Source organism: Mycteria americana, chromosome 17 (genome assembly GCF_035582795.1).
Source record: "Mycteria americana isolate JAX WOST 10 ecotype Jacksonville Zoo and Gardens chromosome 17, USCA_MyAme_1.0, whole genome shotgun sequence".
Classification (NCBI taxonomy): Eukaryota; Metazoa; Chordata; class Aves; order Ciconiiformes; family Ciconiidae; genus Mycteria; species Mycteria americana.
The window spans coordinates 6,443,944-6,471,415 of NC_134381.1; the positions used below are offsets into that span (position 1 = coordinate 6,443,944).

Sequence of the window (27,472 nt, forward strand, 5' to 3'; positions counted from 1 at the left end):
AAGGCCTCCCTGGGAAACGCCATGCTCCGCTTGCCGCGTGAAGGATTTCGCACGCCGCTCGTGCCACGTCCGGCGGAGCTGGAGAGCCGCAGTTTAACAACTCCCCCGTCCCAGCAGCGCTGCGTGCCCGCTGCTGGGCGCGATGCCCAGAGGCTCTCGGGGCCGGTGCCAGCGAGGCCGGTAATTACCGCTGAGCGGGGTTTGTCACGCTCGTGTCTTGCTCCTGGTGCTAAGCTTTCCAGCCCCCGTAACCAGAGCCACCGGGGAGCCGGCGTCTTGCCAGGTCTGGATGGACCCGGCTCCGCATTCCACGTAGGTCTTCCCTCTGAGGGACAGAAGCAAACTTTTTGTCACTGTATAATGGGATTATTGTCACTTCCTTGTTTACCACCTTCCCTTCAGATGTCTGTGCATGGTGGTTGCTGTCACAGGGTGCTCTCGACTCTTATTTTTCCAAGTGTGATGCACATGTTTTCCAGCTTCAAGTAGAGCAGCTAATCAATTGCAAGAAAGTGATGCTCACTGGAGTTTGGCTCCTTCTTATCTCTGCTACCAAATTCACACAGACCCTCTCGGCCATAGGCTTTTATTGCAGCTCCGAGGAGGGATTGACTGTTCCTCCCACCAGGATCATTTTATATGAGCCCAAGTCCTCTGTTCGCTTTGCACACTGAGTATGCTAATTTACTCTGCCTCTGTTTTCTAGCTACCCACTGGTATGAGTTTCTCTTTCTTTTGGTTTGCATTGTGCCTTATGCCAGAGTTAATGGAATACAGATTTCTGAGCAAAGAAAGATCCCAATGATTTTTTTTTTTAAAGTCTCTGTGTGAATAAGAATCTGAGTCTATCAATGCAGGAGGCAATCCTGCACAGTTTAATTTCTCTGCTCTCTCAACTGTGTCAGTTCCTGAAGGGACCAAAAAAAAAAAAAAAGATAGTTAAAGCAACACGTTGGGAGCAGTAGTCCAAGGTTAGAAACGGGAAGTGTTTTGAAATTGGTTCTTTGGAAAAGATTCGTCCCAACTTCAGGCAGGACAGACCAGGGAGGGTGTGAAGACCCAAAGGGGGAAAGCTTGGCGCAGGACACCTGCGTCGCTCACATCCGCAGACGACGGTCTGCGCGGCCCCGGTCGTGTTGCACGCGTGCTGCAGGACGTGATAGGTGTCCGTGTGTCTGTCTTCCTGACCAGAAACCTCGGTCGAGGGCTGAGCCCATTTGACTCTAGTCCCTGATCTATGTACTCAAAAGCTTTCTGGGGAGGACCACGTCTCCCCTTGGCCTTCTGTCACGCCAAAAGCCCGCAGGCAAAGAAGGCGAGGAGGTCGGGGCAGGCTGTCCCGTCAGCACCGCTGCAGCGGTGGTTGTGGGGTTTGCCCGGGAACAATAGGGGCTGTCTAATGCACGGCTGTCTAATGCACGGCTGTCTAATGCACGGCTGTCTAATGCACGGCTGGCTGTCTAATGCACGGCTGCAGTGCCCGCCCTGTAAAGTTTCCCTTTTTGAGAGCTCTTGGAGCGACCGCATGCTAATCTTTTCCCATGTCAACAGAAAAACAACCTGGCTGAGGTTTATGCTAAAGTGAACGTATTTTGTCCTGAGGTTAATTCCTTCGTTGGCCCTCAGGAACAAGCCAGATTGCTTTGACTGACCTCAGGTTGGGTTTTGGGTTTTTCATTCCTAGATTCTCCAAAAATTAAGTGCTCATCTGATGAATGCTGGGAAGAGGTCAGCCAGATCGTGTGCACCTCAGCACTGGGCTGGGTTTTCGGGGTGGTTTTTTGGTCTGTTTCCCTGGCGTTTTGTAAATAGTTCCCATCACTGCTGGAGATGTGTCCTCCTGTTTCTACGTGCGCACATGTTCAAAATCGGTCCTTTGGAGTCTTCAGTAAAAATAGACTTAAAATTCAAGTTTGCCAGGAGCATCCTCTGCCTCACTCCATGAAACCAGTGAAGTCGAAGGCTTGCCAAAACACCAGCCATAAACTGTGAATCTAGACTTTTACTATCGGGCTCATGAGGAATTACAGGATCACTTTGGATTGCATATTTTTACACAGGAGATCACATTGCATAATTTTACTCCATTTCATGCTTTCGCAGCTAAGAATTTTTTTAAGACCATGGAGTAAGTGAAAAAGTGAAGGTGGCTTCCCCCTCCCAGCAAGCTCTGTTCAGCTGAGCTCTCAGCTGTTAAACCCAGCCTGGTTTTATAGCCAAGAGGTACAAGGAAAAAAAGACGACAGAAAAATTTAAAACACTTTATGAAGTATTTTACAGAAGAGCGATGTGGCATATATAGGCTGGTTAATAGTGTGGTATAAGTGTTTTACTGGCGCTTGTAAGTGACGCAATCGCCACACAAGTTCATGCTAATAAAACCTTTAATCGACACCGTGTTACTGCGGTGTCTTGAGCCAAGTCCTGTTGCTCACGCGACTGATCCCCAGGGAGCTGGTGGGGGTCCAGGGGAGGGAGCCGAGCCAAGGTCCCGAGAGGCTTCCACAGCTACGCCCTAGGGCTGTGCAAGCGCACGGCACGGTGGGCTGAGCAGGTCCCCCACCCCATAACTGGTGCAGCTCTAAAGCTCCGTTGTTCCCCAGGCTGGAACGTGCTCTTGCTCTCTTTCACGAGCCGGTGGCTCTTCGCTCTTCTCATCGAGGCAAAGGGCATGGTTTCTGTAGGAATATCAAGTCAAGTAGGCTTGGAGGCTGCAGTCTCTGGTGGAGGAGCTGCGGCCAGGGTGATGGCCATGCAACGCCTAGGGTGGCCACCCCCTGCAGCACGGGATGGCCCAGGCCTTTGAAGGGCAGAGGGTGCATTTAGACTAGAGAAGCTCCAGGGTTCACCTCTCCGTGCAGGGGAGCGTGGAGGTGGCTGGTGAGACTCCACTCCTGGGCTCACTGAGGTTGCTGCTGGGAGGTCTCCCAAGGGACACATCAGCAGGTAAAGCACTGCTGACAAACTCCGGCAGGAGCTGCAAAATCACTCCTGAAAAGCGGAGCCTGGAGGGAAAAACCAGCACAATGCAAGAGACCTTGAGGGTCCACAGAGAGCAGATCATTACAAAGCTTCTCTGGCTGCATAAAATTTTCATGGTGTTTCTCAGTTTCCCCTGTGTCAAGTCTCAGTGTAAATTCTGCGCTGTTTGTGGAGGTTACCAGGCCAACTCACTTCATATTGATCGTTCTCTGCATTATCATCAGATGTAACTAAAAACAATCAAGGAGCGGGTGCATGCAAGCCTGCATTCAAGCGGACATAAATACAAATATCCTTCCTGTTCTGCAGGCTGAATTCCATCAAACAAATTGGTTTTGGGGTGGATGTTAGCCCTGTTTCTGCTTAAAGTCACATTTTTTTGCAGCAGAAGAGGTAGAAATGTCAGGTTTCAGCACCATATGCATCTCTGCCTTTACACCAACAAAAAACAATCAGGCTCCAATCAAAACTTGTCCCCTGTTATCTTGACAGTTGCTGACGATGATGGATGGAGACAGGTTTAGAAGATCAAATGCGAGACAATCTGTACTGCATTTCAAACCACCTTAGGCTTTTCGGTGCCAATATGACATCTGGTGGACTCGGTAACACAAACTGCGCTTTAAAACACCTCCACTGTCCCCATCAACCCTTATTTACCGTTGTTATAAATTAATAGCTTTCTCCAAGATATTTTAACTTATTATCCCACATGTGCATTTTGTGTGTCGCTCTGTTAGGGATAGGCCATTGAATGAAATTATAACTGCGTGGTTCTTTTTTTTCCTTACCCACCAGTGGCTTGCTATTTTTTATTATCTTTTCTGCCTGGAGGAGTTTTAGAACAAAGTAACTTTTAAAATCACGGTATTTCTTTAATGCAATGTCTGGAGATAAGTTTATTGTGCTTTTATGGGATATAAGTAAATGCATTTCTTAAAAAAAGAAAAAAGAAATCCTGCCGTGGCTTTAGGCAAGGAGAATACTGGTGGAGACTGTCAGAGCACCAGCGTGTACCCCAGGCAAGACTGGTACGGGGTGGTGGGATGGTACAATCTCTTTCTGCATTTTTTCAGGCCTTGAGGGCAGGAGAATACGGGGAGGGCTGCGGGACCTGAGAGTTTAACTGAGCTGCACGGGGCTGCTGCTCTCCCTGTTTGCCAAATGGTACATTGGGATGACAACGTGGGTTTCACAGCAAGCCACGCTGGAGGGAAATCGTGAGCAAACGGGCTCAAATTGCGCTCAGGGGAAGCGGAGGACTTGCCTCTCCCATTCACGGCAAGATCGGCGCGCAATGGAGTTATTTAATTTCATGTTACGTGACTGCCGGAGAATGCATAATTTGCTCTGATGACTTGAGGCAAAGCAGGTTGGTTTTTCACATCTCTGACACCATTTTTCAAGGCTGCTGACATCACTCGCTGCCTCGAGGGCTAGCTCGGTTCAGAGCTGAGCGCTCAGATGCCTGCCCGTGCCCCGGCCGCATCTCGCAGGGGCCGTGGGGTGCTCGCGCCGGGGCAGGGGGAGAGGGGCAGAGGGGGGACGTGGCACCCCTACGATTGGTGCGGAATCAGGCAAAGTGTCAGGGTGTGATTCCTCCGAGTCGCGCTGGCCCCGTGTAGCGCGGATATCTTAATGAAGTCGTAACGAACTGCTGCTTCAGTGTTTTTTTGCTTTTGCCATTCCTGTTTGAGAATGCACACAGTAGAGTGCAAAAATAAAGATTGCATCTCATGCATAATGCATGCCCCAGCAACCCGCTTCGACAAATTACCCGAGTAGATTCTTCCGATGGGGCTGGGGGGAAGGAGGGGGGAAAAAAAATATTGTAACAAGAATCTTTCTAAAGAAATTACAAGATAAACACATTAAAAAATAGGCATGCAGAGGTTTTCTCCAGAGGGGTCAATTCAAAAATGAAAGATAAAGGTTATGTGGTTGCCGAGCGTGGAGCAGCGGGTCTGAAGGCGGGGCGGGGCGGGGCAGCAGCGGGTGCTGCAGCCCCTGGGTGGAGGGGGAGAGCCCAGAGCTGCCTGCGGAGGTGTCGGAGGGCTCGGGTTTGTGTTGTTGGGCACTTATTAGAGGAGTGATTTCCCGGGTAGATAGGTAGGAAAAGGGGTTACTTGTTGGTTTATTTATCGCTTTTGATTTGCTGGTTTGCAAAGACGTGTTGCAACACCGATGCTCAAAACGAGATTTTTGTGCTGCTTCTCTGGAGGCAGGAGCGAGCCGTGCAAAATACAGATTTTATATGTGGGAGGATAGCAAGGAGGGGGACAGAAAGGTGGGAATAGGCCACTAAAGTGACTTGAAATCTCTCTTGTCCCCAGCCCCAGAGCAACCTTGGTTTCCCCCGCTGTCGCCAGTCGCCACTTTGCAGCCTGGAGAAGCTGGAGGATGCAGCCTCTCCTCCCTGCAAGGGCTATTTTCTGCAAACAGATGCTACAGCCTTTCCCTCTGCAAAAAGGCGCAAAGTGACCAAGCTCGGCCCCGTGCGTGCATGCTTCGTCCCCTGCTAGATCTGAACTATCCACTGCAGGGTGGCAGGCGAGGCCGCAGCCCCTGCCCTTCTCCGAGAGCGCGTCCCTCCGCAGCGACGCGCTGTGGTCGGCGCAGCGTGAAGCCCAGAGGCTGAGCTGTGGGTTCAGCGTCAAACTTTGCGGTGGAGAAAAACGGCATTTTAGGAGCAGGGGGGGTTTGGTTTGCTTTTGCCTCACCCTGAAGGCGAGGGGTCGGCCCATCGGCCCAGCGGGGTTGCGGAAGCAGGCGGAGGCAGAGGGCTGGGTGCTGGGCTGCCGGCGGCACCCTGCCGCGCACGGGGCACCCCGAGCGCTTCCTCCTCTGGGAGCCGCAGCCCCTGCGCAGGGCCTGGGGGCTTTGCCTCACGGGGAGCGTGGCTGCAGGTAAAGGGCAGCACCAAAACTTCAGCAAGCACTAAACGTGCTGATAATTGCACCTCGAGGATAACGCCGGTGGCTTCTGGATCGCTGTGATTCCATGCAGGGCTGTTTGGGATTGGGGTTTTTTTTCGTTTGAGTAATACAGAGTCAATAAGCCCTGGTTCCACATCTCATCCTTTTAATGTCATTCACTGTAATGAGCCCAGGCCTGATGCAGCAAGGTGTCTTTGGGTTTATTTCAGCTTCCTGCAAGCAGGAGATCAGGGGCAGGGGCAGGGGCACGGACCCGGATTGCGGCTTTGGGCTGGAGGAGTTGCGGCCGCAGGGCCGGGCCCTGCACAGCTTCGCCCAGCCCCAGCTCCCCCGGCCGCGCCCCGCTCCTCTGCCAGCACAACCTGCTCTTGCCAGCCAGCGGCTGGCCCAGAAAGGGACCTGGGGAGCCAAGGTGGAGATGGAAGAGGTCAGGAAGCGAAAGGGCGGGGGGAGAAACGCAGGGGAGGCTATCCGCGCTGTTCCTGGGTTGTTACAGACGTGGAGATGAGACCAGCGGGCCGGGCTCCACGGAGCGCGGTGCTGAAACACAAAGGTGAACGCTGGGGTTTAGCAGCCTGCGAGGCCCGGCCAGAGCGCGGCATCCCCAGCGCACGCTGCCTGCAACACGGCTGCGGTCGCGCGTGTTTGCGACGTCCAGAGGCCAGATGCCCTCCACCGGCAGCAGACCCCGCGCCCGGGGGTGCGACTCGCTGTGCGCAGCCCCCCAGGAGCAGTTGCTGGGGCGCATCAAAGGGCTTTAACGCGTGTGGTAGCGTGGGCGCGTTTGCACTTGAGGGGTTTGACCTTGCGGGGGATCTCGCTCACAGCAAGGCCATGGAGCTGCTTCCAGGGTCGTGCTTTAACCCACGGCCCACGCCTGCCCGGGTGGAAAAGCTCTGGGTACCCACGGCTTCATGCAGCTTGTGTCCGCGGGTGACCAGGGGTCGGGTTTTGGCTGCTTTTAAATCAGGATTTTGGTGTCAACAGAATTCCGAAGAGTGTTGCCGCTTTCTTTTTATATCTTTTCCTTCCCATATTGTGATTTCTGTGGAATTTGGAAGTGATGACAGGACTTGCTTTCCGTCTAGTTCAGGAGCGTTTAAAATAAACCCAAAATGTCAGGAGGGTGCGTTCCCCTCTGCTCGGCTTTTCAGGACGCAGCTGGGGGCGAGCGCTCTGCCCCGTCCCCCCCAGAACCCTGTGCCCCTCCCCGGAGCCCCGAGAGGACCCCACGCTCTCTGCCCCGGCAGACGGCGTCCGCAAAGCCTCACCAGCTCCCTCGCAGAAACGGAACTGGCAGCTTTCGCCGAGATTAAAATACCACACAGAGCTGCTGCGCTTTTGTTTTTAAACGCTTGAATGCATTAGCATTGATTTATTTTTAATACAACCAGCCGCCTGTGATTTTGAATATTATTTCTATTTGTTCTCTTTGGCAGAGGTAATTATAATGGTGTTCTTAAGCTGCGAGCGCAGCTTCCCAGCTGTGCTGCCCTGGAGGGGTGGCTCGGGGCTGGCCAGCAGCACCAGGTACGGGTGTGTATCTGTAACGTCACCAAGGGTACTAAACGTTTCCTTTATTCACTGCTCGTATGTAGCTGCACGTGTTGTAGGGGGCCTAAAGAGAAGGACGAAGCCTTTTCTTTTCTTTTTTCTTCCCCCCCTTAATCTCAACAGGCCTTCAGCAGCCTGTAAGAACGACCACAGCCTGGCCCCTGCCTGCAGGCCTGGGAAAGAGCGGAGAGGTCCGAGGTCACGGGTGACGACACCAGCCCCCGCGTCTCCCCTCGCCTACCCGAACCTCGCTCCTGAACTGCTCTCTCAGTAATGTTTCAAATCACCTTGCCCATATAATGAAAGTACAGGCAGAATTCACTAAGCAAGTGAGCCCCTCCTTTAATTCCAGTTGCTTACACTGCTTATTTTTCTCCCACATAATTATTTTTAAAGGAAAATTTAATTTTGTTTAATGGGAACAAAGTTTAACACTCCATAAGCTTTGTCTTCTGCAGCCCTCCATCTGGTAAGCGTCTTGTGGTTGTTTTTTTTTTTTAATTATTTTTAAACCAGCCCAGTAAATTGCGTGTGTTTAAGAGGCACTTCTCATTAAGATGAAATACTTTGATCTCGCAGGATCATCTGTTTTTAAAGAAGTAATGATATACTACATTCCCCCCCCAGGTAACCAGATCTCAGCAGGGACTGCGTCCCCTTGGCCTGCCCAGCGCCCGCGCGGCTGGGAACTGGATCAGCGGAAGGAAAAAGGGGTGAGGGAAGAGCCCCGAGAGGGCACGGCAGGGACCATTAAGAAGTGGCAACTCGCCGCAGGAAAGGGAAACATTTTATTTATTTATTTTTAAGTACAGATGGCGTGGGGGGAAAAAAGGCTGCGAGAAGACCAAGAGAGACGGGTGTACTATATATAGACGTACAGCTGTTTCCTTCAGGTGTTATAACTCAAAAACGTAGGATGATTAATTTTGAAAGTTGAAATGTATAGCAGATTCTGATTACATCTGAGTGTCTATAATTTAGCTACTTAGTAAAATTAACTTGACGTTTTTAGTGAGCTGTGAGGACAATAACGTGTGAAGAGACTGAAGAACAAGTTTGCCTGCATGCTCTTCCCTTACCTCCCCCTTTTTCAATTTGCAAAGTTTATTTTTAACTTTTCCAATTTTTCTGGCATCTTTCCTCTAATCCAGACAAATGAGTTTGCCTCCCTCTGCTGTCAGCTAAAGACAACGCCATGTTGGTATTGAGCTTTCATTTGCCTCGATGGAGTAGAGCTGCGAGTACCCAGCAGCCGTAAGTCGAGGTGGAGGTTCAGGCCAGCTCAGGTAAGGGCTGTGGGGTGGGATCTCCAAGGCACGTAACGTTTCTCAGAGCAGGACACCTCCAGGGAGGCTGGGGGACCTCCCCTTGAATCCATTTTCATATTTCAGAGAAAGCCCATTGCTGTGAACTTGCAAAAAAAAAGCAGGTTATACCCAAGACCACAGAAACGGGCACCCTGAAAGCGCATGGCTTTATGTTGTTTTTCTTAAATAAAAACTCCCATGCACCATGGCTGTGCGGGAGTGCAGAATGTGACAGACCACCCCGCTAACCAGATTATCTGCAGCACCTAGCTATCGCACTGGCAACCGCCCAGAACTTAGGGGTGCGGGACTGCCCAAAGGGAGGATGCAACAGCTCCGACCATTTAATACCAGGCGGCGATTTAGAAGGAGAGCGATTTAGAGCATCTTTGTGGTATTCAGAGTTAGCTGAAGATCATCCAACTGTTGGGAAACTAATTTGAACGAACAAAGGGAGCTATTTGGACTTGTCTTGGCCTCTACGTGTTGTGCATGTACGACCAGACCAGGGGGAATGGCCCAGCGCAGGGGGTTAACAGCTGCCTCTCTCCACGGCCATGCTCCAAGGAGCACAAATCCATTTTTTGGTGACAGCCTAGTAGATGTTGGTTATTCTCTAGAGTGCAGTATCTAAGGACCCAATATAACCACAACTCTGTGCTGAGATTTCCTAGACCTGGTGCTAACCTTCTTGGACGATGAGGGCAAGTTATCTTGTACAATGGGGACATCATCAACTTGGGGGGAATCACACTTTGTGGGAAACTTGTTTAGTTCAATAAAGCCATGATTGCACCATAACGTCTACTTTGTAACCAACAATCACTTTAAATGATGGTCTTGTTAGGGTTAAACTGAACTATTTTCCCAGTTCCCTTGGTGCCACTGAGAGCAGGTCACCGGCAGTCAGCTCTGCTGTGAAACCGAGTGCCCGGGCAGCCCAACCTGAAGGCAAAATGGGAAAGGCAGCGGGCAGGATGGGTGGAGCCCAAGGGGAGCGCAACGAGGCATGTTTTGAGCTGCTGTTCTCTGGCCTGGCCGAAACATCGCTATTACATGTATCAACATGGGAGAGAAATCTTTTACTAGGGGTTTTAATTTAAATTTAAGAAATATTTTTCAGAGTTTTTAGCAGAAAAATGGATTTCAAAATTGTTCAGCCATGTCCCTCCCATGGCCTTCTGCCCTCTCTGTACAGATGCCAGGGCGGGTGAGGGAGGACGACATTAACGTTCTGCCGACAGCAAGATGTCTTTCGACTATGGCTTCTTGAAAGCAAGTTGCCAACACCCCCCTTAGCCAGGGCCAGTGCTTCTACCATGCCTTACGAACACTGCCGCTAAGGACTGGATTAATTTTAGCTGAACTCAGGAAACGAACACTCTAACGTGGCTTCTTTGTTTAATAAGAAGTGCTCAAAGTCTGATGTTCCAAACAAAATAACTCAGACACATTTGTGACTATTTTTCATTTTAATTGTCTGATTCTAAGTAATATTTTCAGATGTAACATCAATCTAAGTTTCTAATAGGGCAATAAGAAAGCTCAGCATCAGGCAGCTTCCAGAAGAATCTTCCAGATATGTTTAAAATGCTTTAAAATATTGAACATTTCTCATTGCTACAAAACAATGACAACTGGCAGATTTTTTTTTTTTTAACCTACATTCTTTTAGCAGTAGAGAACCGGTGTGGAAGGTGATTCTTGATTCTTTCTGGACCTGTTTGACTATAACAACAAATAGTTTTATAACATGACAAGTACAAATATAAAATTTCAAATGAGCCAACTTTAAAAAAATCTGGATTTTTCTTCAATACCTCCAGTACCTTGCTTCTGTAATAAATATTAAAAACCATCTTTTACATTACAGAAAATGTTAAATAAGTTATTTACCAAAAGATTTCTTTTTCTTTTTTTTTCTTCGTGTCAAAGGCCGATTCCATTAAAAGAGCTGAACAAACATTTTTACATCAATAAATAGTAAGGCATAAAGAAGCAAACAACCATCACAGGACCAGTCTTTATTAGTGGAACTTTCTCCTTCAGAGAATCCTTTTTTTGCTGGTATACGAAGGTGATTTTTGATTCTCAGCTGGTGGGACCTGGTTAGAAAAACAGTAATTATTACCATTTAGCAGTACTTGAAATGCACACAATTTGTCCCTACCCCTGGGCCATAATGCTGCTAAAGGATCTGCAAATAGGAGCTTCTGTGTTCAGCAAATCTTCAAATTAAAGTGGTAAGACTTCCGTAAGCAGAAAGACTTTTTTATGTCATCACTTTCTAACCGGGGTAGGGCTGAGACAACAGTACAGCAGCTGCATAGGGACGTGTTCTAGAGGGCAAGGGAGAAGAGATTCATGGAAAAGGTTAGAGAAAAATTTAAGGAGGGGCTGGGAAATGTACAATCATTCAGAGTGGGGTGAGGAGAAGGATGGGATTTAGGAGTCAAGAAGTGTATTACATCCTTCTTGGAGAAAAGCCTGAACCTTCTGGGAGAAATCAAATCTGAACAGTGATTACTTAAACACTCAAACTAATTTAATACACTGCATTAGCAAATAGCTGTTTGCAAAAGCTTTGCCTGTTGGGTCTATATTTTTAAAAAAGCACCACGAGTTATTAACACATACACAAGCTTTAAATAAGGGTGCCTTTTGTGAACTTATTCAGTAGACAGGTTATTGGACTGTGATCTGCTGAAAATAAACTTCTGGGAGAAGATGACAGACATGAATATTAATCTAGGGAAAGCATCAGAAAGGAGAGGGTTTAGCTGTTTATGTGGTCAGTCATAAAACTCTAATTTAACCATCAAACATTGCAGAATATTTATCATACTAAACTGCTGTCACCCAGACTTGATTAGGTAGCAAACCTAAAGCAAGTCAGACTAATTCTGCAAAATACTACTGACACAGCAATGCATATTTCTAATGAGTATATACCAAGGAATTAAATGCAAGCAAAAATTTTACTTACTTCCAGGTTTCCTCTAGCCTTCTTCAAGACATCGTGAGTTAAAACCACTGGAAAGAAAGAGGAGATTAAAAAGAATATTGCTCAATCTTTCTATATACTCTGTATTCAAGTCATAAGACCAAATATTAAATAATGTATGAACTCACATCTACACAATGGGCTGCGACCAGGCAATCACGCACAGCCCCCTACCACCGCTTCAACTTTCTTACTCACCAAAATCCAGAACTGTTAGTTCTTCCCGAGCCCTCTTCAGAAGCTCAGGCTGATGTTCAAACAACAGTTGCAACAAGCCCACGTTAAGGGGGCAATGCTGCACAAGCAGAGGGAGTTCAGGAAGAGCAGAAGGAGTCACTCGACCACGGGGCAGGGCTGAATCAGGGCCATCACTAGAACGCCGCTTCCTACCCCCGGCCTATGTTCCATCCAGCACATAATCTGCCGTGCAAATCTAAACATCAGGGAAGTGTTTTTAAAGTTTTTCTACCGTACCAACAACACTACATGCGAAAACACGCATAGCTCATCGCTACATTTAACACCACAGATACGAACAGCCCCCTGCAATACCGATGACCTGGTTCCCTCGATCTAAGTTATCAAAGGAAGACTTTCTGTTAATTTTAAGAGGAGACGGTGCACGAGCTAACTCCAAGTTGATCTATTAGGTAGAGCCTACTTGGGCTGGGGGCGGGGGGGTGGTTAGCAGGAGCGGGAGAAAAGTGGTGCAGTGGAGAGGTTGTGGGGGACGATGGGCTGGGAAGAGGACAGATGGCAAAAGATGTCAGCCAGCTCCCCCAGCAGTTCAAGGACAAAGCAACCTATATATGCTTAGGGGAAATCATGTCAGTGGCTTGCTCTGAAGGGTTCCAAGTTTTCTCTGTTCATCCAGCTAGTTTGCCTCTGTGGGGACAGCGCGAGACCTGCGAACGGAGGAGGGGATGCTTCTAAACAAAACTGATATTTAGAAATGTCAGGTTAAATATGTGATTCTCTAATCTGTGTCAGCTCCATAACTGCTGAAAAATACCATTCACAAGTACCAATTTAATATTCCAGTCTCAAAAATAAACAATTTAGCCATAATAAAGATTTTTCATTACAATAATAAGAACCCAGCAACTCCAAGGGTATAGCTGTCATGAGATAATTATACCCTTGGCAGATTACTGCAATTTGGCACTGCATTGTTACATGTGCAGAGGTTCAGATGAGGTTTATAAGCAACGAGTTTTCTTGCCAGAGAAAGCACACAGAAGACTCCGAGCCACAAGAATGTTCCAGTCTCTGCCTCTAAATATATTTAGGAATGCTCAACTAAATAACAGAGGGAACTTGAATATCCTCAGTGGAGTGGCCAGCTAACAGGATGCCTGGAGAATGAAGGAAGGCAAGGTCACTTACTGCGATGCCTTTGCTTTCTTACTAGCAAAAGGAGAAAGGAAGAAATAACAAAAACAAGTGCAAGCATCCTAACAAAATCCAGCAGCTTCATACGATCCACCAGTTTGGTTGTATGCTTGGTCAGGAATTTGTGTACAGATGCAATTTAGAAACATTTCTGAAATTGCTCTTTAAGGCAAAGGTAACTTGACATCCATAATTCCCATAATCAATGAAACTTACAGAAAATCGTATCTAGGTCTTTCTGCGTAACAGAGTGCTCTCTGCTCATAAAGAACTCTGCTAGTAAATGCATTTCACCTGGCAAACTAGATTTTTTCTAAATCAAAAATATTAAATTCAGTACATGAAGAGAATTTAGAGGATGTGACACTAATAGCAAAGCTGCTGCTAGCCAGGCAGTACTTTGCATTAAGGAGACTTCAGAAAATGCAGGCTTCATTTTATTAGGACCTGGTTCAGATGAGGTTGAATGCCCTGAAAAGGAGTGAGCAAAATAAGGGGGAGATGTACTGTATTCTTTTTGAAAGCGTGGGTGGGTGGAGTGGCTGTGGGGATAACATTTTGGCCAGAAGGGTAAAATCTCTGCTGATTTAGACTCTGCCCAGCCCTACTGAAATCACCCAGTAGGTCTGAGATGTCACTGGCACTAGGAACTGACCAAACCAAACCAGTAAATCTACCACAGGGATATTATTTGGACAGACAGAATAGAATAGTTTTGATTTTTATATGACAACCCCAAACTGAGCTATTTAACTTTAAAACCTGAACAAAACATAATTTTGGATTTAATATAAGTAACTTGTACATAATTTAATGCAACAATTCTGAAAGAAGTGACCAAAACCCAGCCCATAAATGCTTAAAAAAAAAAAATCTGCAGGCAGAAGATACATGTACCTTAGGTATAAAAATTACAGGCTATGGAGCAAAAGAACATTTATTCCTCTACATTGCATTTAAATGACTTGAGTAACTTATAGTATTATGGCCATTTTCATAACTTTGTATGATGTGTACCATTGTACAGTCTGGATGAATTACTGATAATACGAGTGCCATTCCAGCATAGACTAATGAGTCATTTAGTCCCACCTCTTAAGAGAAGGTAAGGATAGATTTTTTTGTTGTTGTTGTTTTTTTTTAAGAAGAAAATTACATCCTCCTCCCGCAATACACATATTGCCATAGCATGAAGGTAGGAAAGAAGGTAGCTCCATTCCTATCTCTTCTGATGAGTGATTAAACTCTAAAGCAGAAGAGATGGATCTCTTAAAACAGTCACCTGGCTTAACACAGCTACAGTATAGCCCATGTCCCACTCGTTTTCATGTTTCCACATAATTTTCTAGATACGGCTGCTGAGGGTAAAATACCATTTCACAGCATGTCCTAATTTTTCTTTAAAAAATGACTCATAGTAAGCTTTCGTCTCCCTTGTTCCGAGCCTTCTGTTCTCTTGCACTCCTCACTCTGGCGTAGAGCGTTGACAAATCTCCTTTGCTGCTGCTTTGGCTTTTCCCAGTATTCAGCTACCATCTAGTGCGATACACGCAACAGACAGGCACCTCAGAAAATCTAAAAGCCTAATTCCACAGTTATCAAGACTGAAGCAAAATCACAATTTTGAGAAGGACAACATCAAAAACTGGCTGGAATGGTCTACAGCAACAGTAACTTTGCCTCTGTCAGGAACTGTTGTAGGATAGAAAACTACAGTGGAATGGCAATATCTGAAATGGAATAACTCAAGTAATTATCGGCAATTAGTGGCAGCTGCATGGATTGACACATCAGTGGGTTGTGTAAAACTATGAACTGCTGCTCATGTTATTCTATGCAGCCTTTTGTAGCTGGACAATTTCTTTCCATTTGAATGAGGCTCCATCGGTTCTGTACAGTCTGAACCTCACAAATCGTTTGTCAGTGACAACTGAGTGCGCACAAGGAAACGCCAGTCAGAGCAACTGCAAAAGAACGGGTGCCTATATTCATTTTGTTCTTTCTCCAATTTTAGAGGTAGCCACAGACTACAAAAATAAAAAAAAGAACCAGTAATAAAGCATACACTTACACTGGTCAATGATGACTTTCTCCATGTTTTCCTTCAGCTGGTTTGTGGAGTGCAAGCGTTTCACTGTGCTATGTAACTTCTTCTCTTGCTCAGACAGTTTCTTACGTAATCTAAGTATTTCTGCTTTCATTCCTTCATCCTAAATTGAGAGAAGAAAATATTGTATTAAAGCATTATGTAAAAGTACTTTGTACATTGTTAGTTGCTAAATACGTTTGTACAAAAGCCCTCAAGCTTCCTTAGAGTATGAACCACTTAAAGGAGTGAAACATCACTGAGTGCCTGTCCTTCCACATTCACATCCCCAGTGACATACGATTCTATGACATCTGCCAAGAGACAACTACAATTCTTAGCTGGCTTTTAGTGCAATTACTTTTTCTGCTAGTCTGAGAAAAGCCTTAACACCAGCGCCTATTTTTGTTTTTAAACTTCCATTCCTCTCTTCTTTTTTTTTTTTCCCCCCTCAACCAGAAAACATAATGAAGGCCAGCGCTATGGGATCAGCAAGTATCCTGTCTGCCAGGTTCGGAACTTCCAGCTTCCTTTTCCAGTCTTCTGTTAACAGTTGATGCTGCCTTTATCAAAGAGCTGAAAAGCATTGTACAAATGACCGGGACATTTTTATTGCAAAATTATTTGACAGTATCATTATTCAAGGTTCAGTTTTCACCACCAATTCCAACTAAGTTATAGTTAGTATCTTTTACAACAGGACTACGAGTAGCTCTGACATAGTCTGCCGGTATGACTGATATGGATCCTCACGCAAACTTAAGCTTGTACATTTTTCTTCTCGTTGTGCCACTTCTTAAATAATAGTATCTTCTGGAATTTGCCCCTAGCATTTAGCTCTTCAGAAGAACTGATTACTCACAGCTCCTGTGGGGCTGAAGAGAAGGCAGTGAATGCTCAGTATCTTTTAGAATCAAGTTTCAAGAGATACTCTTTCATATACTGCATTTAAGACATCAGAAGCAAGCTAATGTCCTTAAGATCTCAGGATGTTGGATAACAAACCCTAGAAAAGATTCTATTAGACTCTAATTAGGTGCAGTCCTGGGAAGTCAGATCCCCCACACAGAGGTCAGATTTTGAGAAGTGACTGATCCAGATCAAGAAGGTTTAGATGAGTATGGCAGTAAATCATTAGATGTATCACACACACTGTGTGTGTGTATGGTATGTTCACATACTGCAGTCCAGGCCAACATATAGCTGTCTATGTAGAATATACACATAAGGATAAAAATGGAAGTATACACATTTGTCAAGACATCCCAAATAGGGAGTTGAAACATCAGTGAAGTATATTAAACAGCACAGTTCATTCTTACTGCTTTTGTGATTTTACACATTTAAGGATGCTAGAAAATAACAACAAAAATGTTATTAAAATTATATAGAAAATGTTTACTTTCCTAAAGTTGTTTTTTTTCCAGCAATATCCTGCCTCCCTTAAGAAATAGATACAAAAACCGCAGTAAAAACACTTTAGATTTATTTCAAAGCCAGACTTTGAAACAGTTTCATTACTGAGTGGTGGTATTATGACAGTATAGATAATTCATTCCTCATTCAGTTTACTTCCATTCATTTGCATAGTGCAATCCTTTTTAGTTAAAATGTTATAAAACTTGTCTCGGGGTTTTGTCACACTTTTAAAAAAGCATCCTATTTTACAGCTTAGGCATCAAAAACGTAAAAGGAAAATGTAGCTCAGATTACATCAAAGTTGCTGAAGTTTCTGTTGTTACTAGTATATACCTAATCAAATTGAATTTGGTTCTATAGCAGGGAGTCCAACCCTTTTCTTGTTGAAATGGAATGTCTGCCACCTGCCTAAGTTTCCTGAATATCATGTAACAGGGTTACAGATTACATCTTTAATATAAAGAATTTTGTAAATAAACCCCCCCGGTATATAATATGATCAGGATGGAAAGCCAGCACACATTCAGCCTTGGCCTTCAGTGATGAGAGCTAACTAAATCCATGTGTCCAGAGACTAGGCATCCTGGGTTCATGATTTTCAAAAGAGTTTCCCAAATGACATGTTCCTACCTGCATCTTCCTTGACACATTACAACAGTTTAAAAAAAACCCAACCAAACAAAAAAACCCAAAAAGCAAAAAAAACCACCAAAAAAACCCCCCAAAACCAAAAAACCCAAAATGAAACATGATAGTACCTGAGTGCCATGAGTAGTACCATGTACAGCTTTCAGTGGAAGGGAAACTCTCCAGAGAAGTTTCAGTAAACGTGCAGCCTCTTCTAAAATCTGCTGTACTGTGTGAATATTTGTGGAAAAGCTATGCAGTGATGCCTGGTCTGGTACCTATATCATAGGATTAGAGACATGTTATATTTTATGCTTAAAACATTATGAAAATGTAATCTTAATTAATGGTTTAAATCCAGTTAGTATCATTTCATATTTAAGACGATGTACACAGATATTGTGTGCCACAAAAGCTAACTTGTTAGTTTACAAAGACTGCTGAATTATGCATTATCTGAGAGTTTCAGAAAGGGAGGGGATTTATCCTAATCAATAACCATGATTAATAATGGATTATATTTACTCGATTTGCTATGCCACGTGGTAATAGTTGGCAACTCTCTTCTTTCTCCATTTGCATTTTGTGTCACGTTATTTGAAAGTCAAATGATTACAGACATCAATTTAAGCAATATAGATGTTTCTTCCTTAGCAGACCCTTTAAACTGTTCCATTTAATGCTAAAATAACTATCAGGACACACATAAAATGTTTTCCTCTGCTGACAGATGAGAAAACCAAATTGAAGAAATTGCATAAATGTGAAATAAAGGAGGGGAAGAATGCAAGGGGAGCAAATGAATTACCAAAGCAATGGTGATACAGAAGGAGGAAGGGTAATGAAAGAAAAGCACTCACAGTTCCTGCCCCATGCAGCATATCATTTGAATACTTACTTAGCATTGTTATCTAACCAGAATCCTCCTGTCACATAAAACATCCCATTTGCTAAGTAGTTTGAAACTTCAGTGATGTAAAGCTTGATAGGAAACTGCAAATTGTGAAACTTACTGCTTTTATCTTTACACCAACAAAACAAGTTAAAAACTTACAGAGAGATTACTTTTTCAGTCATTATCAGTATCTTAACTAGGTCATTTGAAAATACATGATACTTCAGAGAGTCTTAAGTGTCATTCAGACATCATTTTACTGTGTGAGCACACATGTGATACCACAAAAAGAATTTCAGAATTGTTGAAGACTGCATCTTCAATAGCTTTACTAATTATAACTAGAAAAATAAGTAGCGTGAATTTATCCATGCAGTTAAGACCTTCTGGTTTTGGAAGAGCAGTGAGCGTGTTTTTTACAACATTTATATTATCATAAAATCATAGGGGTGAAAAGGACCTTCATTAGTCACCTAGTTTACTTTCCCACTCCAAGGCAGCAAGCATTACATGTAATTTTTCAAACATTCACGTAATCTGGTCTTAAAAAGCCCCTCCAGGAACAGTGTCTCGGAACAGCCTCCATTCCAGTGTTTCACTATTTTCACCACTGGCGTGTTGTTTTAAATGCCTGATCCAAGCCTTTCCTGTTGCGGTTTAAGTTTCTTAGGCCCTTATTAGCTGCCGTGGACACGTACAGATTGTTCCTTCCCTTTTGTTGAAGTTTGTAGGTAGATTTGTCTTATTCAATCCACCCCAAATATGCTATCATTAACTGCATCCAGAAATTAGCAGTATTAAATAAGAAAAAATTAGCATAAGTAAACACTAGTTATTCTCCTGATTCTAGAGGAAAAGGACTGACATAATTCAATACAAGCCAAATATTTTATTGGTTTAAGAATGATAATATTTAAGACTACAGTAAGAGCACCATGAATTGATATCACTGTCACACATGATGCAGAAAGGACGATACGCTATGTTTTAGAAGACATTATTTGATCATTAATGAGATATTCCAGTTTCTAGACTAGCTGCTAATATTGCTAAAGTGTTCAATTGATACTAGGAAGTGGAAAAATATTAAAAAGTTTCCCTAATATGAAACAACCTTCATTAGCATACATCAATCATTAATGCACAGTTATCACCTGGTGTTACTAAAGGGCTGAATACAAGTAAGTGGGGAACTTTATCAGCTGTATATCAGATTTCTTTTAACTGTCTCATATTTCCTGGGTTTGTCCCAAGCCTTCATTACAAGAAAATCTCCTTAATTATTTTTATCCTTAGGTTACTGATATATACCCCTAGTTTAAGCCCTTTCTAAAGCATTTTATAGTTTTATCTGGGTTTTTTTGTTGTAGTTTTTGTTTGGCTTTTTTATCGCTTCCAGTGTAACAATCACCAATTTCCATAGCAAAAGCAAGTAGTTTCACCTCATTTCAAGCTGCAAGTAAAAGTGAGATTGCTTATTAAAGGACCAGAATTAACAAATTTATCCGTAGCCTCATTAACCCAGAATCACAAATAGGTGCCTGCATCTAGATGAGACTTGGACTGTCAAGGTTGAGGAGTCCTGACAGAGTTATTCAGTTAATGGTGCCTGCTGCCCCATTAACCTAGTTCTTTGCTTTTGTAACCTACACATTTTGCACCTCTAGGTAAAATTCACCATCCTCTAACAGCTTTCACTGTTTACCTTTATTCCAGACTCCTGCAGTTTCATACCAGTGACCTCTCTTAAAGAAATCTCCATTTCTGCTAAAACCTGTTGCCCTTCTGAAATCTGTTTCCGCAGAGCGTTATAATCCTCAATCAAGCCAAGAACGTGGCGCCCATTTTTGTCTGCCCACATACGATGTCCAGGGACAAGACGAGGGGTACATGCCGTACTGGAAGATGAAGTGCTACTGCAATGTGAAGTGCTGTCTACTTCGTCTTTAGAGGCTGAGTGCGTACCTAGGACAGAAAAATAGTTTAATTTTTTTTTATCCTTACATGTAGAACTAATTGACACTAGGCTTCCCTTAAACAGCACGTCTGGGATACTGATAACACACACGTTTAAGAGACTTTGGGATGTACCTGTTTTCACTAGCAAATACAATGTCCACGTTTCTGCAGCTCACAAATGCTTCTGCTGGTAGCAGGGCATTTGCAAAGACACATAAAAACAGGACAATGAAGAGTATATCAGCAGAAGTTAACGTGCATTAAAAAAACTTCCTAGCTCTACTTCTGTTCCTTTTTTTTTTTGCTGATGCTGCACTTGGACTCAGGAAGCAGGGAAACACAGCTAATTTTCTAGTACCACACCATGTATCTTCCAGATTTACCTACATTAATCTGTTTAGCATCTATCCACAGTTCTAGATATCTCCCAAAATCAAGTCATAGTCAGAAAATCTAAGATACATCCCGATGAAGATATTTTAATCAACCAGTGTAAGTTTCCCATTAACTCCATAAAAAGTATGACACTCTCCACAGCTATACCAAACTTAAATCCTATCTATATCCCTCCTCTTCAGACCTTCCAAATTCCCTAAGTACCTATGAGTAAAGACTAATCACAGTACATCTAGAAAGCTAACAAATTCAGCTGTTAACATTCCAAGGAGTCTTTCTGGTCCATATCAAACCAAGCTATTATAACTCCATTCACCATTTTCTTAAAGAAATAACGAGCTTCTCCAGCTCCTATCTAATCTACCTGATGCAGGTCAAAAGCAACATCTAGGATTCTATCGAGAAACTAACCAGGAACCAATGCAACGTGGGGACACTGGTGGTACAGGTTCCCCACCATAGCTGTTCCACACCTACTTGATCATGACTGCCCCTAAAGAACCATCCCCAGATGGAGCACATGACCGTAACTTAGTGTTCAAGTATAAAGTGCACAGAGAATGGTAGCAACCCGTAAATATTATCTGCTGCATTCCGCACCTTTCTTACTTGTACAGAGTAGTGTAGAGTTACGCTCATTATGTATTTCATCTAAAGCATGATTCTGATTGGACACGATGGACCCACAAAAGCAGCAAGGTGGTAAAAAACCCTGTTGTGTCTCACGAGCTCTCACGCTAATCCTCTGACTGGTGGTCTTGCTCTGTGTGGCGCATAAGATTTAGGTAGGCATGTTCAGGTGAAGTGTATGGACCCAAAAAGCCCCATTATTATTGCTTCCCATAACACAACATATCCTGTACGGGCAGTAGGAGAGGTGGCTTTATGCTGGACGTATGGAAAGCTGCTATTATGCAGAGTACTTTAGCAGCAAGGAAGAACATTCTTGTGCCCTCTGTATCCCATGTACATCTATTTTGGGACCATAATCTAACCCTGTGTGTAAACACTACATTTTTCCTGATTTGCTAAAACAGTATCACTTAACAGTGATTGAAATAAAGGTAAAATATTCCTCAAGGGCAAAAAGGGGACAACTGATTTATACAAAGACCATTTAGTGCACTTATCGATCATTCTTGAGTAATACATAGTCACCTTAGCAAACCCTATAGAGCTCTGCATTAAAAAAAGAACCCCCAGGTAAGCAAAACTTATGGCAATTTAATGTAGGCATCCTTCCATCCCAGAGACTGTCTGCAAATGCTTTTCTTGAATGAAAAGGAAGTGACAGTTGGAGGCTATAAGACAGTGCAGTGTGCATTTCACCTCCCCATGCACTAATAGCTCTAACAGGAAAGGGATTTGAAAGGCCAATGGGCAGCTCCCAAACGTGCAGCTCATGTTGTATAAGGCTTTCAGAGCGTCTTTAAAGAACAAGGCACAGGTTCTACAGTATAACAAAAGCATGTATGGCACAGTACCATTCACTCCTGCATAATGCCGAGATTCTTGTTTGAAAAGATAGTTGATATTCACAGCTGACATCGATCCCACTTCCTCTCTCTTTTCTTTTGAAAGCTGCTCCTCTAACTTTTCATGCAAAGACTTGTTTGTCTCTATGCTTCTTTCAAGCTGCACTCGCAAACTCTGTATTTCAGTCAATAGTTCATGCAAGTCAAGTGGATTATTCTGATCTTTTCGCAATTCTTCTGATGCATCGCATCTGGGATCTGAGACAATTTCAAAAGAAACACTTAACATCTTCAACAATTAAAATAATATTAGCCGTTATCAGAATGCTGAGCAAGTAAATTATAGCCAGCTTTATCCTCAATATTAAGAATTAACTACAAACAGCATTAAGATAATGGTTTGACAAAAAAGCATGTCTTAATTGCTTCTACCCTCAAAAGATTTAAAGAGCCAAAAATTATTTTTCACTTTGTCCATAAAAGCTAATAAGTCTCATGCCAAAAGTAAAAAAAAAATAATAATAAAAAGAGAATGAAGAGGATTTACAAAATCTGAAGTGCATTAATACACAGTCTGGGGAAAGTAAAAGGAATGGGTAATCTCAGAGTGCGGAGGAGGGATGGAGTAGAATTGGGAGTTTAATTTTATACACAGAAGAAAAAAGAAAATAGTGATCACCTGGCAACCAGAGGAACAAATCTGAACCTGAAAAAAGCAAGGGCTGTGTTCGTCTTTTCATAGAAGGAGGTCAGTACACAAACAATTCCATGTATTCTTTCATGCTGAAATCAAATTGTTCTCCAGACAGTGGGAAGGGGCTCAACTGCATGAGGAGGGTGCTGCTACTCTCTAATTACATTACCAGTTCTGCAAGGAGACTTGCTTCCATCCCTGAGCCAACTTTGGCTTAAAGCCTTATGCCAACAAGGCTCTTCTGCTGCAGCTAGACATGAAATACAGTGACGGCAGGGCATATTACTTAAAGTAGCAGGAAGAAAAAAAAATCAACTTTTACAAGAACTTCCAATGGGAAATTTGCTGGATCCTGTAACGAGTATGCAGCAATGAACAGCATTCCACTTCTATACCCAACCACACCAACAGCTATGTGGTGGTATAGCTTCTTTAAAAGGGGTGGGAAGAACTCATGCAAGTCTCGTTCCTATCCCTCACCTTTAGTGACAGAAAAGTGGACAGGAAATTATTAAACATCTCATTCAGAAAACAGTGCCAGCACTTCTCCGCGGCCCTAGGGAGAAGACAGTACCCTCATATTCAGACAAGAGAAAGCACAAGCTACCTGAGTAAGCACTACCTGTGAGGATGCAGCAGCATGTATTTAGATGACAAGTAAGTATCTAAGATCCCCATGAAGCTTATACAGCCTGAGCCACTGATTCTTCAATATTTCTTTTCAGCTTAACTAAAAAGATAAAGGAAACTTGGGTGTGCCTAGTCAGAACATATCATGCATCTCAACCTCGCAGTTACACTCCTAAGTAAAAAGCAGCATTTTATCATCAAGTTGTCAGTTTTACTTTGCATAGCAGACACAAGTAGAAACAAAGAAATAGTGACCTAGCCCTGCTGTCCTTTGACAAGGTCACATTCAGAGAGGGAAGTGTTGCAAGGGCTAAGGGTATAGAAACAATTGTGCATTTATACCTGTCCTCTTCTTTCTTGCTTCTTCCAACTTTTCATAAACCTTCATCTCAGTTCGGAGTGACTGCAGTAACTTCTCATTCTCAGAGAGCTGACGTTGCTTTACATTAATTTCTGTTTGCAACCTGTGAAGTCCCAATAAACAGCAAAGTTAAGTCTTAAATTCTTACCTTTTGTTTCAAAATCTAAAATCCTTTCCCCTTTCCTCCATAATTCTTCCTTTGCCTTTTGAATATATCTGTGCACCTCATTAATGTTAATGGCTATGGCTAAACACATGCTTGTCACATTGACAATATTCTTCTCTAAATGAATGTCTAAATGTGGACAGAATCAATACCTGTTTAATTCATTACGACCGCTGTAAATCTGACATGTCAGATATCTGGTTTCATCCTCCTTTTGGCCAATTTGTTTTTGCAACCTTTCATTTTCTTTCTTGATGCATTCATAATCCTCATGAAGATGCTCAATAATTGCATTCTTTTTAGAAAGAGATTCTCTTAACTTTTCATTTTCCTTTTGTTTATCTGAAACAAGAAGAAACACAAGGTATTTGCAATGCCCACAACCCACTAAAGCTGTGCTTTTTAACAAAACCAGCTTTTTTAGAGACTGTCAGAAAACAACAGCTGCTCTTGTGAGTTTTAGGATTTCAGTATTTCAATTTTCTATCAACTTTTGCTAGAAACATTTCCTGTAACATGCAACATTTAACCCCCAGGACTCACAAAGGCTCCATAAAAACCTGTGTACAGCCTTATATGCCAAATGCCCGCAACACCTTGGAATTTGGTCAGAAGGATAGTATTCAACAACTAGTGTCAGCGTGGTCCCAAAGCAGGCACATGAATTTTGCCAGTCCTCACAAAATGATGGATTTGACTTCTCTTTAGAAATAAAATAACTCAGTAGGATTGTTCCCGGGTGCATTGCACCCACGTTCCTCTTTGTCTCACAGAAATCCCTCTGTCCTCTCCTTCCCAGCCCTATTCATCTGCCGAATGTATCGTATCAGCCCTTCTTTCCTTGGCACAAGCTATTGCCCCAAACTGGTTCTGTGACAAACAATTGCTGATAGGGGCAACCGAGCATTCTGAGACAGCTGCAATCAGAGAGGCTTATGGGGACCCTGTTTTTTGTGACCCTACATTTAGTGTTGGAAAAGGAGGCGGCAACCTTAGCAAAGAAACAGCAGGGAGGAATTGTTCCATCTCCCAACAATCAGAAAATCACTCTCTCATCTTCAGTAGTCCTGTTGAAAGCGTATGACAATGGTAATCCCCACATGCGGTTAAAAATGTGCATCGTTTCAGTAGTTTCACTACTGAAAACCTAAGCTAAGACTAAACAGAAAGCACCTGAGACCAAAACATGCAGGAGGTATCTAAGAGGCTTTTCTTTCTCTAGTGCATCCAGGAATAAAAGGAAAAGAAGATCACAAACTGCAGAGATACTGACATTATTTTAAAACACAAGGGCAACAATGCTCTATTCATCATGGTTCTTATAAAAAAGAAACCCTGATATTATCAGGTCATATTGTCAAACGTAGAAACAAACAAAAGCAGGGAAATATTAATTAAAAAAGTAGAACTTGAACAAACTGATAAGCACTAAGAGGCACTAAAACAGATGAGAGAATGCATTACTCTGAAAGAAGCACCAGTGCTTTTACACAAACAGTCTGAAAATAGGGAGACTTACAACCTAATTGTAGCTTAAGCTGCTTTTAAGAATCTAGTTGGTGAATTGTTGGTTTTCTTGGGGGGAAAGAAGGAAGACTTTAATATTTTTCTCTTCACAGGTGTGAAAATGAGGGAAGTTTAAAATTAATCTCAGAGATCACAAAGACCTCCAAATGGATTCCCTCAGTTCTGTTCTCTTCTAAATTGTTTCCAAAAAGAACGTGACTTGGCCTGTCCAGTCAACCCTCTGCAGCAGACTTCTGAACCTTCTGAAATCCTCTGTACTGAATGGTTTCATTTGCAGCAATGATGCTATTCTAGGGCCTTTTTTTTTTTTTTTTTTTTTTTAAGAGAGCTTCGGAATGGAAGCATGGGGAAAAAGGAGCAAGAAACTGCTAATAAAAGGCATGGGGGGAAAGGATAAAGAATGTATAAAAAGAAAGGCATGCAAAAAGAAGAATGGAGAAATGAAAGTGAATATCATATGGAAAATGCTACAAACAAACAGAAAGAAGGAAGTTTACTGCTACTCCTTTATCATTGTTAGCCCCGGTCTTAATGCTTATGGTTGAGCATGGAATTTCAAGGGTGGAAAGAATGGTTAAGTCAGTTTAATGAATGGACTGTTAATATTTTATTGTTTTCTGATCTGAAGTGAGTTGCAGTCTACTCCCATAAAGCACAGTTTTACATTTTTACCTCTGGATCCTTTTGCTAGCATTGCATTCAGAACTTGATTTTGCTTCCTCAGGAAATGTATTTCAGAAGTCAGGGAATTATGCTGCTCTGAGCCATGGATAAAAATGTTTGCAGAACCTATAAATATATGCATAAAAGATGATTTATGAGTCATCTCTAGGTCATTAAAGATTAAACTTTCCAGACAAGAACAATTTAAAGAATTGCAGAAAAACATGTTATGAAAGGTATTTCTCCCCTATATATTTTGAAGGTTATCCCTACAGACTGAGAGGCAGTTCAGGCCAATGCCAAGTAATCCAAAGCCCTGCATCACAAGTACCTCTCATTGCTGGGCAACCATTACCAAAATTGCAAAATTATCCCTGGCAGTCTTTACCTATCAGCTAAAATTCCAACAGAACAAAATGCAGGAGTATTTTGTGACTTTGCTATTCTTTGAAAATAATGCAAACGGTATGAAGGTTTACCATATATTTCAATCTTGCTCTATTCGTACTCTGTTGTATTTAATGACACCATTGCAGAGGACCACTAGATTCTACAAACTAATCCACAGTGGGTAATGCTGGAAGTAAGGTAAATAGTCTGGTAACACATTTGTTACCACACCATTCTAGAGCATAAGGCTGGAGTCACTGTCTTTGCCTCTGCTTACAAACTGAGAACCCATTTACGATCACAGGCATGAAGACTCATCCTCTTAAATTCGTGGTTTTAACATTTAGACATCTGAGGCAGTGTTGATCAACCTATGGCTTCCTTCAATAGTCATGGGGAGAAACAGGCACCTCCAGAGAGCGACTCGTCCGATGTATCCTCTACACACCTCTCTGCAGATGAGATGCCCTGTCCTCTGAAGAGACATTCTTCTCTCCAGTGCCTCCATGAGAAGCTCTGGGTAACTGGCACAGATTTCGGTGTCCAACTTTTAGAAACCTTAAGGCTGATGAATCCTACTCTGAGGATCTTATTGCACTAGTCATATGAATATAAGTGTTAAATCGTGTATCCAGTCAGTCAAATTCCAGCCTAGGTAATCCTCATAATGTACTGTACTTACGCTACTCATCCCACAGTGATGTATAATGTTACAGTACAGTCTGAAAAGTGCCACATTCCACTTTCAAGGTGGCTACCTCTGAAATGCAAGTCAAGTAATTGCTATTGCCCTTTATAACCTGCTTATAGTCAGTAAAACACTTCACGACCCACCAGAATTAAAATTGCTATTAAAAGTATTTTTCAGTTGATTGGCTATCGCAGTATCTCGTACGCTTTAAAGCTTAGATAACTACGCGAGTGTCAACTATTTGGTTAATAGAGAAATAACCAGCTGGCAAAAAAATTAGCTGAATGTATGAGGAGGATGCCTTTCAGCTCTGGCAGT

General features: G+C 43.2%; 1 protein-coding gene across 1 annotated transcript in view; it reads right to left on the reverse strand.

The window, feature by feature from the left end:
* Positions 1-9,925: 9,925 nt before the first annotated feature.
* CDK5RAP2 (CDK5 regulatory subunit associated protein 2) overlaps positions 9,926-27,472 on the reverse strand; it is an 84,035-nt gene continuing 66,488 nt past the window's right edge. The window contains 9 exon segments of the mRNA XM_075520096.1: positions 9,926-10,884; positions 11,766-11,812; positions 15,247-15,385; positions 17,439-17,585; positions 19,908-20,167; positions 22,042-22,290; positions 23,699-23,820; positions 24,036-24,225; positions 26,083-26,199. Of these exon segments, the coding sequence (XP_075376211.1) occupies positions 10,825-10,884; positions 11,766-11,812; positions 15,247-15,385; positions 17,439-17,585; positions 19,908-20,167; positions 22,042-22,290; positions 23,699-23,820; positions 24,036-24,225; positions 26,083-26,199 (1,331 nt within the window). The 3' untranslated portion in view covers positions 9,926-10,824.